Source organism: Chamaea fasciata, unplaced genomic scaffold (assembly GCF_029207755.1).
Source record: "Chamaea fasciata isolate MVZ Bird 193981 ecotype frontalis unplaced genomic scaffold, bChaFas1.0.hap1 SCAF_3, whole genome shotgun sequence".
Lineage (NCBI taxonomy): Eukaryota > Metazoa > Chordata > Aves > Passeriformes > Sylviidae > Chamaea > Chamaea fasciata.
The window spans coordinates 11160054-11176299 of record NW_027094088.1 but is presented as its reverse complement, the minus strand read 5'-3'; the positions used below and the strand labels follow the sequence as shown (position 1 = coordinate 11176299).

Genomic DNA, 16246 nt, shown 5'->3' with positions numbered 1-16246 from the left:
CCGCGGGTCCCGTCGGGCCGGAGGCGGGGCAGGTGCGTGTCCCTGTCCCGCGTGGGAACCGCGCGGGGCGGGACCCGGGGACCCGCAGGGAGGGGGCAATGGAACCCCCGCAGTGTCCCCGCCGTGCCCTCCCGCAGCCCGGGGGTGCGCGGGGGGGGGGTCCCCGGCGGCGGCGGGGCCCCGAGGGGGTGGGCAGAGGGGGCGGCACCCCCGGCCCCGCCGGCCGCAGCCATTTAGAAGCGCTCGGGAGCCAATGGGCGGCGGCGCGGCCGCCGTGACGGCCGCGATTGACGTGATTCCCACGTCAAATTGATCCCGAGGAGCGGCGGGGGCTCCCCGCGAGCGGGGCTCGCTCCCGGCGCCGCTAGGATCCCCCGGCCCCGCCGTCCCCCGGGCTCTCTATGCCGCGGCTGCGGAGCGACCGCCCGGCGCTGCCCCCTCCCCGCGCCGGGCCATGGGTGAGTGCGGCCGGCCTCGGACGGGCTCCGGAACGGGTCCGGGACAGGGTCCTGACGAAGAAGGGCACCGGGAAGGGGCAGGAGGCGGCCGGGGGTCCCAGGGTGCCGTGCCCGGCCGGGAGGTCTCCGGGCTGCTCCGTCCTCCCCTTGCTTCCATTCGCTTTCGCTCTGCTCTCTCCTTGCGACCCCTTCTCCCGTTCTCGTTCTTCTGCCTTCTCTCTGTCTTCTTGTCTCACTTTCCTTTCTTCTGTCCTTTTTTGTCCCCTCGTCGTTTCTGGTTTTTCTTTTTCTCTCATTCTTTCCCTGTCTTTCTTCCCCTTTCTTTTTTTCCTGTCATTTTTTATTTCACTTTTTTTTTTCTGTCTCTGTTTCTTGTTTTTCTTTCCTCCTTTCTCCCTTTCCTTGGGCTTTTATATCCCTCTTTCTCTCTTCCTCTCTAATTCTTGTTTTCCTTTTCCCTTTTCCTTTTCTCCCTTTACTTTTCCCCCGCCTCCTTTTTTCCTTTTTTCCCCTTCTTTTTTTTTCCCTTCCCTTTTTTCTTCCTTTTCTCCCCCCTTTCCTTTTCTTCCCTTCCTTTTCTTCTCTTTTTTTTGCTCCCTTTTCCCCCTTTCCTCTTTCCCCCTCCTTTTCTCGCTTCCTCTCTCCCTTTCTCCCCTCTTTTCCCTCTCCCCTTCCCACTGCAGCGCCATCCCCATCCCGCGGGCACCACGACCGCTCCGGTGCCATCCCGATCCGTGCCACGCCGAGCCATGCCGTGCCATCCCGCCCCGCAGAGCACACGTACGGCGAGGTGAACCAGCTGGGCGGCGTGTTCGTGAACGGGCGCCCGCTGCCCAACGCCGTCCGCCTGCGCATCGTGGAGCTGGCGCAGCTCGGTATCCGGCCCTGCGACATCAGCCGCCAGCTCCGCGTGTCGCACGGCTGCGTCAGCAAGATCCTGGCCCGCTACCACGAGACGGGCTCCATCCTGCCCGGGGCCATCGGCGGCAGCAAGCCGCGGGTCACCACGCCGGCCGTGGTCAAGCATATCCGCGACTACAAGCAGGGCGACCCCGGCATCTTCGCCTGGGAGATCCGCGACCGCCTGCTGGCCGACGGCGTGTGCGACAAGTACAACGTGCCTTCGGTCAGCTCCATCAGCCGCATCCTGCGCAACAAGATCGGCCCTTTAGCCCCCGCCGGGCCGCCCCCGGCCGCGCTGCCCTGCGCCCACATCTACCAGTACCCGTACCCGGGCCCCGCAGGGCCGCCTGCCAAGGCCGGCTCACATCCCGGGGGACACCTCGGAGCTCCCCCCGTGACCCTGCCCCGCTCGTGGCCCTCGGCGCACTCGGTCACCAACATCCTGGGCATCCGCACCTTCGTGGAGCAGGCGGGTGGGTACTGGCAATTCTGCTTCCCCCCATCCCTCTCCTCCTTTTTTGATTTTTTTAGCCGATTTTTGTTGGTTTAGGGTTTCTTGGTTTTGTGGTTTTTTGTGGGGGGGTTTGTTTGCTTGTTTGGGTTTTTTGGGTTTTTTTTGTTGTTGTTTTTTGGGGGTTTTTCTGTCTCTCTGTGTTGACGGTTTTTTGTTCTGCTGGGTTTTTTTGTTTGTTTGTTTGTTTTTGGGTTTTTTTGTTTGTTTCGAGGGTTTTGTTGGTTTCGGCTTTTTTATTTGTTTCGGGGTTTTGTTTGTTTCGTGCCTTTTGGCTCGTTTGGAGATTTTTTTCTTGTTTCGGCTTTTTATTTGGTTCGTGCCTCTTTGCTGTTTCGTGCCTTTTTTGAGTTTTCCTTCCTTTTTATTAGTTTCAGCTTCTTTATTTCGAGTTATTTTGTTGTTGTTTCTTTCGTTTTTTGTTGTTTGTTCCTTTTTTTTTGTTTTGTTTTGTTTCGCTTCGTTTCGTTTTGTATATTTTCCCTTTTTTTCCCCCCAATATTTTTCCCCCTTTTTTTCTCCCAAGGGCCTCCCCCCGCTCCACCAGCCCGTCGGGACGGCGGGGCCAGATGCGGCCTCGGCTCAGCCACATCTTGAACTTTTTATGAAAAATGTGGAAAATATTTTCCTAGGGATGATAGATTGCCGACCGCAAATTCAGAGCCCTGAATTTTGCTCCACAAAGGGGGATTAATATATATATATATATGTATATGTATATGTATATATGTATATATGAAAAGGGGGGAGAAAGAGGGGAAAATAAGAGGAAAAATCAGGGGGGAAATGAAAGAGACAGTAGCTCGGATCTGGCCTTCTAGATTCTCCAGAGGAATCCGGGAATTTTGGGGTTCTGGGAGCACCGGCAGCACCAAGGCCGAGCCCCGTCGGCTCCAGGGGGAGGCGAGCGGGCCATGGCAGGGGTTGCGGGTCCTTTTATCCTTCCAAAAGCCAGTGTAAATCAACTGCATGCGTTTCCCCCCGCGTAATCATTTATCTTTAAAATTCCGATGTCACTTCTCCAAATCCCCTTCGTCAGGAGAGAAATTGGGGCCCCTAAATTATCTGGGATTGGGAATCGGGAAAGGGAGGGGACAGACGGTGAGCGGGGTTTGGGGGCGACACCACAGTCTCTCCCGGCTGTGTAATCCCAAATTTTGGGCTGCTGGAGGGAAGCGCGGATTCCTGTGCCCCCAGTCCATGGGTTTACACAACCAGGCGTTTGGAAAAGCGGGAATTCCCTCTGTTTCACCCTAAAAGCTGCTCGGGCCCGGCCCACGGGGATTCGGGGCTGACGCTTTGTTCCCCAGGGGCTCTGGCTGGCACCGAGGGGGCCGCGTACCCCCCAAAACTGGAGGAGTGGCCCAGCGTGAACAAGAGCGGCTTTCCCGGGCCGGGCCAGGCGGTCAACGGTTTGGACAAGGCTGCCATGGACGGCGACATCAAATACCCGCAGGTGAGGGCTGGGGGGGCAGGAGGGGACAGGGAAGGCTGTCAGGAGTGGGGTTGCAATGGGGCAAGGGAGGACAAGGCGGGGAGAGCAGGGAGGCGCCAGGGAAGTGGGAAGAGACGACAGGGAGACCCGTCCGCCCCCGAGCGGGACCTCCTGCTCCGGGCGAGCTGTTCTGAGCCCCTGTCGCTATCCCCAGCCTGGCGCGGGGCTCTCCTCCATGGGCACCTTCCTGCCGGCCTGCGCTTACAACCCCTCCAGCCAACCCGGCGTCTACGGCGGCTCCCCCGGCGCCTACATCGCCCCGGGCCCCCCCTGGCAGCCGCAGGGGACCCCCCTGGGCCACCACGGCCACAGCGTGACCGTCCCCGGCGGCGACCTGGCCATGGCCTTCAAGCAGCCCGGTAGGGAAGGTGAGCTGGGATAGCGCGGGGACAACCGGGGACAGGGCCGGGAGGGACCTCCAGCCACAGGAGGGGCCGCCCCGCTGGGGATTTGAAAGATCCATCCCATTCCCTATCCCGGCATTCCGTGGATCCCCGCCACGTCCCGGTTGTACACTGGAATTTCCCTCCTCGCTCTCTGGGAACCGCCAGGGAATGGGAAAGATTCCCGGGCTGCTCATCTCCCCGGGAATGTGGGAATGTGGCGGGACAGAGCAGGAACCTCTCCCGTGCTCCCCCAAACCGACACGGATTGCAAGAACCGGGAGCTTTTCTAGAAAAGCAGAAGCCTTGACAGGGAATCATTAATTCTAATAATTACCTATTAATTATTTACTGACATCAATGATTTAACGATTTGTTTATAGTTATTAGTTATCATAATGAAGTTATTTTATTTAAATGGTTCCCGGGATTATTGATGAATTATTTCCCTCCGAACGCTCCGCCGAGAATCCCACGGAGCAATTTGAGGCTGTCAAAGGGGGCGTTGCTTTTATCTCCCTTTAATTATTTCGCCTCATTAACAGAGCTCGATTCCCCTGATTTTAAAATCCCGATTTTTCCACCCTGACTATAAAATCCCCTTGAATATTTTTGTCATTTTCCCCGCGTTATTTGGCTTTCAATTATTTTAATTAATTTGCAATTAATTCCCTGCTTATTCGTCCTTTTTATGTTGTTTTTTCTGGGGTTTAAAATTTTTGTTTGGTTGTTTTCCTGGGTTTGTTTGTTTGTTTGCTTGGTTGGGATCTTTGTTTGTTTGTTTTTTTTTTTTTTTTAATAATTTTACGATTTCAAACCTGCTGCGAGTTGTAACCTCAGCTGTGCCGGGGAAGAGAGATTGAGGGTGAAAATAAATAACTCAAACTGATTATTTTAAGCTTAAAAAAAAAAAAGAGAGAGAGAGAGAGAGAGAGAGAGAGAGAAAGGAAAGGGAGAGAAGGAAGGAAAAGGAATGGAAAAAATGAGAAAGATGGAAAGGAAAAAAAGGATATCAAACGACCAAAGCCACCTTTGGATATTTAATATATTTTTGAGGTATTTAAAATTATTTGGAGCCTGAATTTTCTGATTTCCCGTATTTTTAAGCTGTTTTGTCCCCAGACTTTCTCTAAACCTTTGTAAGTTTTTGATTTATTGGTGGGGTTTCTTTGCGTGTGGTTTTAAAAATTGTTTTTCATTTTTCTCTTTAAAGTTTATTTTAAAATTTTCCCATTTTTTCTTTTGGATCGGTTTTCTGGTTCTGCCACTTATCTGGGACGAGGAAAACATTGGCTTATCCGACAAACAAGCTGGAGGAGGAAGGGTGGGGTGCGGGTACCTGCAGCGAGTGGGGAAAATGGGAAAAGGCTGGAAAGGAGGAAGGAAAACCAGACAAACCCAGCGAGGCAACTTCAGCCCTTTCCCAGTTTCCTGGGTTTCCCCCGAAAACTCTCCCTGCTTATCCCAGTGCCTCCAGCAGCCCTGGGATAAATGTCCCCGTCCCTGAAGGTGAAATTCCCGAGGGCTGAGCTGGGGTGGGATGGAGCTCAGCAGGAATTTCATCGTCTCTGGAATGGTGGCACGGTTCTGTTCCCTTCCCCACCCCGGCACAGTCCCCTCCCGGGACACCCCAAACTTTAGGAAATTTAGGCATGTGTTCAGCGCGTGGCTGGGACTGGTCGGGGCCACCTCGCCACGTCACCCCATGTCCCTGGCAGTGTCACCAGCATTGTCCCTGTCACTGGGGGAACACATTCGCTGTTGGGGAGACCCCGAGCCGCTCTGGGGGTGGTTTCTGGGGTGTCTCTGTGCCCGGAGTCCCTCCATCCCCGGCCTGGTCTGTCCTTTTCCCTCTCCCCTTTCTTGCAGGGGTGGACAGAAAACCCCCCAACCCCGTGGGAAAAGCTCCAGAGCTCCTGAGCGCTATCCATGGAATCTCCATTCCGACCTCCTCGTCCTAGAGCCGCCGAGCAGCTGCCCAGGGACTCCTGGGATCTTGGAATCAGCTCCTGCAGCACAGGACTGACGCCCAAAGTGGGGACAAAGGGACAGCCTGGGCGGTGACAGGTGACCTTCTGCCTCGGCAAATTCCCCGGCAGGTCATTCCCGGAGGGACACTTTACCTCCATCAGATCAGAACGGGATGACGGAAGAGACTCAGTCTTCTTTCTTTATTTTATTTTACCTTTTTTTTTTTCCTTTTTTCCCCTCCCCACTGCTTTCAGTTTTTCCTTCTCATTCACCACATTCCTGAGGATTGTTGGATGCTGTGATTCCCTCCGTCCCCAGGCACCTCCGGGAGCATTCCCGGCTCTGTCCCAGCTCAGGGGAGCAATTCCTGGCTTCCCCAAAGAGCAACTGTGCTGGAGCCCTTTCTCCAGCCCCTTTCCAGCGCCTCTGCCCCGGGATGGAAATGGACCAAAAGTGCTAGGACGTTTTATGGGATATTTTTATAATAAGGAACCTTAATAAAAAGTGCCAACCGTGGGCACACTGCGGTGACCTCCCTCAGGGTGAGCATCGTCCATTCTCCAGGGCTCTCCAGGAGCGGGAGGGCTCGGTGGGATCCCTTGGAATCGCTCCTTGAGCTTCCTCCCGGGATTCTCCCGCATCCCGGGGCCCCGTGGCCACTTTGCCCCCACCTCACCTGGCCCCGGGAGGCTGCCCACCCCCAGGGGACTGGGCCCGTGTCTTCCCCCCCCCCCCCCCCCGGGAAGCCCCCCGGGAAGCCGTCTGGGATGCGTTCAGGATGGGATTTCGCATTCCCTGGCTCCTCCAGACGCTGCCGCTGGCGTCGATCCCTTCATTGTGTGGGAGGAGGCAGGTCCTGCAGTGGGGCAGGGAGGGAATATCCTGGCAGGAGAAAACACGCCGGGATTTCTGTGGAGAGGGCGTCTCGGTGGGAGGGAGGGAGGGAAGGAGGGAGCCAGGAGATGCCAAGCACAGCCCACCGCGGGAAATAATTTTGTCTCTAACCTCGGCGTGGCAAAATTGTGCCAGCCGAAAGCCTCTGCTAAAGCCAGGCTTTGATTCCCACTGCAGAACTCGGCAGTAAAAGTTGGGAAATTCGAGGAGGTGAGAGCACAGTCCCAGGGCAGGATCTGCAGCTCGACTGTGGCTGAGTGGATTTTAGGGATGTGAGGATGGAAGAGTCACCTGCAACAGAGGAGGAGTGGTCCTGGTCCGTCCCCTGCCGGGTTTATCCATTAAATGCTGCATTGCAGAGCGTGGAAGAGCAGCTTTGGGAATGATGAGGGACAGCAAAACCCTTAAAGTGTGGTCTTTGCTGTGTGCTGGTTCTCAGCACCCTCTGGATCTCCTTGCCACATTCCAGGCACATTCCCTGTGGATAGGGGATTGGGAGCTCTGGGATGAGCAAGGCTGGAGTCAGATCCTTTCCATTCTTGTCCTGCTGGGATGGTGCACGAGCACGTGAGTTATTTCCTTCCAAGACTGCCATGGACCTGCCAAAACCCTGGAAAAATGGCTGGATGCTGAGCATCCCCCCACAGCCACAGGGGTAAAGATGGCCATTCCTGGGCACTCCCTGGATGTGATTAAAAATATCATTTTCAGGATTTCCAGAGGAGAAGGGATTTTCACCTTAAACATCCCCAAAAGATTTTTCTGTGCCCAGTGGAATTCCTGGGGCAGGCAGAGCCACCAAATACCCCAATCCAGAGGCCCTAAACCAGCTGGCACCTGTTAGGAGGGTCCCCAAGGAGGAGGGATAAAGGAGGAGCTTTGCTGGGTGGGAAAACAGCCTTGTATTCCTATGGGAGCATGGGGAAGATCCCTGGGGGAATTCAGTGCCACACCTCACGGAAAAATGCTGGGAGCAGAGACCTCCCCAAAAAAATCCCCCAAAGAAATAAAATCAATTTGGGTTTTTAGGCAGGGTGAGGTGAGATGCTGCTCTGCCTGGCCACAAATCAGGCAGCCTGACAGAGTCCAGGGAAAATTTGACTTGATGGGAGCAGAACTTTTGGAACTGATGGGAACAAAGCAGGGGGGTGGAAACAATCAGTTCTGACACTTCTGCAGCCCCAGTCCTGTCAAAATCGATCCCCTCCCTCGGAACATGGCAGTTAGGATGGAATGGAGTTTTCCATTTTTTCCTGGAAAAAAAATGAGGCTGGAACTGTTTCCATCAGCTCCACCTGCTCCATATATCTTTAGCACCCTTTGGAGAGCACAGAGCAGGATGGGGAATGTTACTGGAGACTTGCTGGTGGACCTCAGATTGATTTCCTTCCTGGCGTGTTTGGAATCCTAAGGATTTAAACTCATCCCTCTGCTCTAGGAACGGGCTGGGGGAGTGGGGCTTGCAGATGTTTGGCATCAGCACAGGATCTGCTTTCCTGGGATTCTGGCACTCCTCACTCTGGGCTGTGGCTGGAGAAGCTGGAAGGGGCTGGAGGGGATTCCCTCGGAGATCAGGGATGGCCCAGGGAAGATCCAGGCTCATCATCCTGTGGATGATCCCAAGATAGCAAAGACTGGGCCCTCACATGCCAAGGCTGGAAAAGAGCCAATCTAAAACTCCCAAAGTCAGATTGGTGCAAATCCTTTCAGTTCTTTGGAGCTAAATCCTCCTCCTTGTGCAGGAACTTGGAAAAATCCGTGCCCAGCTCTCCGGAGAAGCTGCAAATCCCTCCCTCATTTGCAGGGATGTAAACCTGCCTGCAACCCCTTAAGTTGCACTTGGAAATGGGAATTTGATTCCCAGTTCCCTCAGGCACTTTATAACATTCCCTCTTTATAGGGAGTTTCTCTTTTTTGGGGAATCCAGCAGGTTTTAACCACTGGAATCCTTCCCCAAAAGTTTTCTGCTGCTCCCAGGCCATGGCCCAGGAAAATCCCTCATTTCCCAGCCAGAGGCTGGAGAAGGGGCTTTTATTCCCTGGAGCTGTTGGGAGAGGTTTGGAATGGGAAGGTTTTGAGGGAAAGCGTCAAGGATCGGTCTGGGATGTGTGGGATCAGCCATTCTAGAGTTCTCCATAATTTGTAGAAAACTGGGGATGATAAATGGCAGGAAAAAATTTCCCTGAGCCCTAATTATAGTTTCGCTCCACCACCAAGCGGCTCTGTGGGTTCAGGGCTCCTTGCAGAAGCTTCCAATGGATTTTGGAGGAATTGGGAAGGAAGATCAATGACAGGGCTGACAAACCTTTTTTTTCCTTGTTATTTCTGATAGGAATTTAATCATTCCCATGGGGAAAACTCCCCTCCTCCTTGCATCCCTTCTCCTGCAGCCAGAATATGAAAGTCTTTTTAATCTCACAGTTACATGGACCTGGCAAGGAGAAATGAAACTTTCACTCCTGGAGATAGCACCATTTTGGCACCATAATCTGAGAAAATGATGTCATGTGGGATTTCTGTGCCAGAGTTTTCCCTTTCTTCTTCGGATTTGTGGTGATGTCAAAGTTCCTCTCCGGAGCAGGTCTGGTTTTAATATTCTACATTTACGTTTTTCATTTCAGGGCTGGCTGGAGCCTCTGTCAGCCCCAACTTCACGGATGCCGCCAGAAGGAGGGAGGAAGAGGAGCTGGGATGGATTCATGGGCACTGTTGCATTCCTAAACCTTGGGAAGTGGCCCTAAAATAGTTCCTACTCATTTCTCAGAAGCTGTAATTTCCTCTGCTCTGCCCCACTGCTGTTTCCGTGTCCCTTCCCACAAGGTACACCTCCTTTTGCCAGGAAGGAGCTCAGAGCAGATCCTGGAGCTGCCAAGCTTCATTAATCCGTGAAAAATCCCTGGGAAGTGAAAGACCCAAGGTCCCAAAGTATCCATGCCTTGTGGGATAGCAAGGAGCACAGTTTGCCAAAGATTTTCCTGATCCCAGGAGGAGACAGGAGGCTCGTGGGGATGTATCCACATTCCTTGGGCTGCTTGGTGCTCCCATGAGATAAAGTGGGAATAAACCAGGTAGCTTTGGAGAATCCCAGTTACCCAAAACTCTTCTGGAGCCAGCAGAGAATTTGTCTTTTGGCTTTCTTGGATTGACAGAGTCATATTTTAAGGTCGGGAATGGTTGTCAGCATCCAGGCATGGCCCCCAGAGCTGGTGACGCAAATGTGACAGGAGGCAAGGTCAGGTTTCGGATGAGGCTGCTCCAAAGTCTCTCTTAGAGAGCCAGAGGTCTGGGGAAAGGGATGAAATGTGCTGGGAGGAAAAAAAAAATCCCAGCAAAGTGCCGGAAATCTGCTGGAAAGGGAGAATAAAATTCCCTCTGGCAGGAACTTGGTTGCTTTTGGAGGCAGCTGGTGGATTCCAAAGCCACGTCCCTCAAAGCCAATGCTCCACCTGGAATCAGCAGCAAAGGGTCCTGTGTCAGTGGGATTTGGTAGCACCTCTGTGAGGATTCCCAGCTTGGGTCTTGGGTGAATTCCACCTTTCCAGAATGGCCTGGATACCTCAAGCAAGGCTGAAGGGGGAGGTGAGAAACTGCCAAGGGACTCCATGGAAGGATGGCTGAAATTCCCTGCATTTCACATTCTGGGTTGATCCCAAGACCATTTCAAGGAGTTTTGAACCTCCAGGGACTTCCCTGCCTCGTGAACATTCCCTTTCCTTCATTGCACCTTGGATGAGGCGGGGCCACCTGGCTCTATCCAGTCTGGGAATCATGTCCAGGAAAAATTCCATGCCAGAAAGAGCTCCCAGAGTCAGAGCTGTCAAACTCCATCTCACTCCGGGATTAAAATCCCTCCCATCTCCCAAGCAATAACAAAAAAACAATGTTATGGAAAAGCTGTCAGGAATCCGGTTGTTTCTCAAACACCACAGATCCCTCTCCATTTCAAGGAACGAGTGGTGCTGCTTTTGGGGTTGGAAGGATTGAGTAAGCACAAAGATTCCCAAACAAAACTCCATTGTTTAAGGGAATGGGGAAGCAGCTGTGGGATAGGAGTACCCTGAATGTGGAATTTTAACTTCAAAAAAACCCCTGACCCTAAAAAGGGTTAAAGAACAGCAAACATTTAATCCTGAGTAATGCGTGGTTGGAAAGGGATCGGCTTTTAAGGGAATTGCCCATAACCACAACAATATTTGGGGGCTGAGCAGAGCCTAGATTGGGTGCAGATGTTCCACTGGCATTCACATGCATCCCAAAGGAAAAAATCCCTTTTTTCCTGGAGTGCCCGGCACTCTGAAATCGCTTGAGCTTTACAAACTGATTATGAACACTAATTACCAGTTCTGCCATAAGGCCAGGCTGCACACTTGGGCCAAGCTTTACAAAACCCAGGCTCAGGCCTGCACTGGCTCCTGTTCCACATACAGAAGTTTTTTAGGAGCAGAATGTGCTGATTTATCCAAAATCCCAATTCCTCTGTTAACCCTCCCGCTCCCATTCCAAGCATCCCAGGGCAGCTGAGGCTGGAATATTTTGGGGGTTCCCTGTGGTTTTTCCCACTTCCATTCCAAACATCCTGGGAAAAGTGAGGCTGGAATATTTAGGGGGATTCCCTGAGCTTCCATTGCTGTGGAGAAAGGAGGTGCCTCACTCTTCCCTACATCCTCTCCCATTGATTTTTCCATGGAATTCCTGGGGGCTCAGGCTCTAGATGAGGCAAAGAGGGTTGGGATCACCTTGACAATGCCAATGGGTTATTTCAAATATTCCTATTCCAAGTCTTTTTCCTGTTATTCCTGCAGGGAATAGTTCCAGAGTTATGTGATCCAGAGGAAATATTCCCATTAAAACAAAGTCTGGGCTTTGGGAATGAAGGACCCAGGCAAAGACTGGGAAAGTCCAGCTCAAGGGCTGCTCAGGGAATTCTTTTATGGAAGACATTCTGCAGGGAATGGCTCTGGAGCAGGAGAGGGACTTTTCAGTCTATCCACAGTATTAATTCCAAGTGCTTGGGAGCAAATTGTAGCCTGGAATGTGCCTCCCAGGTTAATAAATCTCCACAGGTTTATTGTTTGGGATAAAACACATTTTCCCCAGCAAATAATCAGGATCATTCAGGGTTAGAGCTATTCCTCAGGAAATGCTTCATAACCAATGTTTTTATTGGTATCCAAGGAAATTCTTGTTCCAAGGAACATGGGCCCGTAACTTTTATCTGCCTTTAAAACAAAATCTGTTATCTTTTATGGCCACTTCCAGAGAGTCCCACTATCACTTTCCATAAAATTCAACAACATTCCTCCTCCAGCCTGGAAAATCAAGACCAGAGCTGGGGGAAAAGTGAAAATGTCTTTTTTGGGGGGGAATATTTTAGGAATTTCTGAGTTGTTTCCATTTCAAAGCCTCTGTGCCCAGCTGGGGCCTGGCAGAGCCCCCTTGGATGCGGCCGCTGATTCCTCTGGAATAGCTTTAAAATGGTTTTGGAGGATGAGTTTTCCACAATATCCTCACCCTGAACTGTTATCCTGCTTTTCTTGCCATGTGCAGACCTCCCAATAAAGGCATTTTCACCCCGCATTTTGGTCCAGGTGAATCCATGGATCCCTCCCTTAATTATCCCATTGGTTCTTTGCATGATCCCTGTAGATCCCTCAGGTTTGTGGTGGGATGGTGGGATTCAGCCTTGGATCATTCCCATCACAGGTGTCCTGCTTTTTGAGGAATTTTTGCCAAGAAATCACTCCCTTTCCCAATGCCTCAGAAGTGACACCACAAATGAGCAACTTTCTCCCTATTTTTTCCTCACCCCCTGTATTTTGGGATGGAAAGAGCCCGGTATCCGATTCCCACGTAGCTCCACACACCTCAGGGATCCCACTCTCCTCCACAGCCATTTCTCCATATCCATTAGCCAATCTTTCATGGAACCACCCCATAAATAACCAGCCATGGGGAGAGCCCGGGAGCTCATTAAATCCATGGAAGTTTCCTCCAGGAAGCCAGGATTTGTTCGCTTGGCCTTTGAAAGTCATCAGGAATGGCTCAGGGATGGGACACAGTTAACAACAAACCTCCCAAAATACTCATTTTCCTTGTTAGAATTATCCCACCCAGCCAGAGCCTGGTCCAGTGCCTGCCAGAGAGAGTGGTTGGATCCCTTGGGAATGAGAAGAGGGACTGGAGCTTTGTGTCTGAGCAAGGATGAAATATTTGAACAAGGATAAAAAAATCCAGGCAGTTATTGATGGAATGAGGATTATTTGTAGGAAAGATTAATCCTTAATTCACTTCATGCTCCAAAGGTCACTGCAACCTCCAGAATAACCCCCAAATCCTCAGACTCATCACTATTGGAGGTGATAGTTCAATATTCCACAGAAAATATGGAGCCTCCGAGAAAGAGACGAGGGTTTTTTTTACGGAATTGTAAAAAAACCCAGCATTTCTCCAGCCAGGAATGTGATTAATGGAGTGAAAGCTGGGATAGATGGGAAATAGGTCATTGATAAATCAGAAACCAGCTTGGTCAGGATATGGAAAAATGCTTAAGTGGGATGGATTTTCCCAAATTACGACAGGCTCCTAAATTTCCTTGGAGTCTGGTTAATAAAACTGATATGCTGGATATTCCAGGGGAGATGGATTCCTGAACAGAATGTGCTGGAAAAGCTGATGGAAGGCAGCACCAAGGTCCTCAGTCTTCCACAGGGATAGGTCAGCCTTCCAATAGGGATAGGTCCTGAGTCCTGGAATCCTGGAAATGAGGGATCCAAAGCACCAGAATGTGCCCACAAATCCCAGATATGTCCTGGATTTTCTTCCCTCCAGAATGGGGAAATCAGAGAATATTGAGATGAGCAGGGGGTATGGATGGGATGGTGATGATCCATGCCAGGATACTGAAGGAATTCCAGCTAATCCCTGGAATTATGCAGGAAATTTGCATTAACGTGCCCAGGTGCTTGTGGCAGCCACTCATTCATAAATCCTGGGAAAAAGTAATGGAATTCCAGTTTTTTTTAAACTGCTAACATTCCAGTTTATATTTTAACTGGTGCAATCCCAGAATTTATTTTAATAGAGATATATATAAAACTGGAATAAAATCAGACTATATTTAAATACTAATTAATTAATCTGAACTAATTTATTATTTTCCATATTTTTTGGTATAAATTGATTTAAGTATTATTGGTATTGACTCACCTGGTCCAACTTTTCCCTACAAACTTCCCAATCCAGAGAGAAAACCGAGAAATATTTCCTAAATCTCCCTGGGAGGAAAATGTGGATGGGCCGTGCATTCCCGGATTCCAAGGTGTCCAAGGAGCACTTGGAGTTCATTAAAGCACCTGGAAGGACCCAGATCTCCAGATAATTCCTTGGAATCCCCTGAAGCCCTGAGAAATGCCAACAGCAAGTGCTGGGAGGAGACGGGATTCATTATCCCCCAGGATTAAATTCCCCTATTGATCCATGTAGGAGTGCAGCCGGGATAATCCCTGAATCCTGGAGTGGTGACATGGGGGCAGAGCTACACTTTTAGGAAAGAAACGTTTTTGACAGGAAACTTTCCCAGCAAAGGGAGCTTGGGAATTGTGCTTTGGCTGGGATGCGTCACTTCCCACCTGGAATGATGCAGATTCCCAGGAATGGTGGCATCTCCAATCACCACAATGGTTTGCAGGGAATCCGCAATGTAGGGAATGGGAAGGATCTTAAGGCTCTTCTCATTCCATCCTGCCATGGACACCTGCTACTATCCCAGGTTGTTCCAAGCCCCATCCAACCCGGCCTTGGACACTTCTAGGGATGGGACAGCCACAGATGATCTGGGAATTCCATTCCAGTCCCTCCCCACCCTCCCAGGGAAGGATTTTTCCTTAATATCCCATCAAACCCTCCCTAAAGTCTCCTTCCTCTCCACATCCATGTGTTGTCCCACCATCCAAGAGGCTCCTCTCCCCCTTTCCCACTCCCATCCCAAGGAAGGAACACCGGGATTTCCCCCTACCATGAAAACTTTGGAAAAGCTGAGCCCATAGTAGATTTTTTTTGCCAAAAATCCCAGCACATTTTGAATCTAAACTTTTTTTGGGGAAAATCTCCAACCTCAACTGTGTCATGCTGGGTCAGCCTGAACCATCCCAAGGGCTTAGTTTGGTTTTCCTGAATTATTGAACTCTTTTGTTCCTTAATTTGTGTCAAATCGGGAATAAACAAATGCTTTTGGGAACAAAAGGTTTTGCTTGGGAAATGTCAGATGCTTTACCGAGTCTGAAGTGAAATGTTTTGACATTCCCTCAAAAATGAAAGGGAAAATCCGTGCTTTTCCCGAGCTGGAATCAATAGCTGAGTTTGACCCTGAAGTGTGAAGAGTTTCTCTTTTCTTTTGCAATTCCATTTTTAATGGGATTGCTTTCATTGGCAAATGAAAAAAATATCCCAAACCCAAACGTAATTCTACTTCATAATCCCTGCAGGATTCCACATGGGTTCTCACCAGAATTCCCACTCCCCTGCTGTAGGATCAGCCTGGGATTGGGGGATTTCTGGGCAGCCAAATAAAAAGCCTCATAGGTGACAAATTCCAATCTTTTCCCCCTCTCCCTGACTTTTCCCTTGTGCTTGACAAATGGACAGAAAATCTGGGATGAAAGAGAAGGACAGAGGGAGAGAAGGAAAAACAAGGAGAGCATTTAGGATAACAAATGGAATAAATCTCATCAGGAAATAATCAAAAGGAATGTCCCTTGTTCCAGATGCCAGAATGTACAGCAAATCCCATGGGAAGAGAAAGGTATCCTGGACTGAGTTGCCTTCTTTGGGATGCTGGGGCTTTCCAAGCTGCAGAGATGGATTTGGGGCTGCAGAATCCTTCACACTCAGAAAGTCAGGATCCAATTCCTGGTGATTTAGGATATAATCCTGTATGCCAATGTTTTGCCAGGTATGGAACTGAGGATGATGATGGGTGTTTTCCTCCCAAAAAAACATGGATTTAGTGATATTCCCTGGAAAATCCTGCTATGAAGGAGCAGCCTGCATTCCTAGCCATCCCCATTTCCCCAGCAAAGCTGAGTGTTAATTGGATTTTTCCAAAACTTAATTTTTCCCAACCATGACATCATTTCCTCACTGCTTTCAGCAGACGGATCCAACAAATGTTTCCTATTTTTCCTCAGGATTCAATCCTGAGATGGGCTCCAGCCTTGGCAGGAATTGAAATTTATGGCATTTAGGGACATTTATTTTCATTTCCAAGGAAAGGCCAAGCTGCACGAACATTTTTCATCCCGTTTTTTTTTTTTACTCCATGCACTGTTTTTCCCTGCTGTAGGAATTATGAGACGTCTGCTTCCAGAACCAGGGGAAAAAGGAAAAAAAATTCCTCTTTTTTCAGGGGGAAATACATACAATTAATATCAGTTTACACACCTGGAATAACAACAAACATCTGCATCCTGGGGATTCCTCAGAACATAAATCCTGGAAGGGCCATAAAGAGTTTTTTAAGGACCTTGTAATAGCTTTTATTAAGGAATATTATCCAATATTAAAGATTTGCGGAAAAAAGAGCTGTGGAAGCACTGCTGGAGTCTCCTTCTCCCAGGAAACAAAATTTCCCAAT

At 50.3% G+C, this 16246-nt stretch overlaps 1 protein-coding gene across 1 annotated transcript; it reads left to right on the top strand.

The window, feature by feature from the left end:
* Positions 1-912: 912 nt before the first annotated feature.
* Positions 913-6233, top strand: PAX1 (paired box 1; the record flags this gene model as incomplete). Its single annotated transcript, XM_066180369.1, has 4 exons — positions 913-1834; positions 3183-3328; positions 3522-3735; positions 5620-6233. Coding segments are annotated over 4 exons (1374 nt in total), but the record flags the coding sequence as incomplete, so codon positions are not given.
* Positions 6234-16246: the final 10013 nt, after the last annotated feature.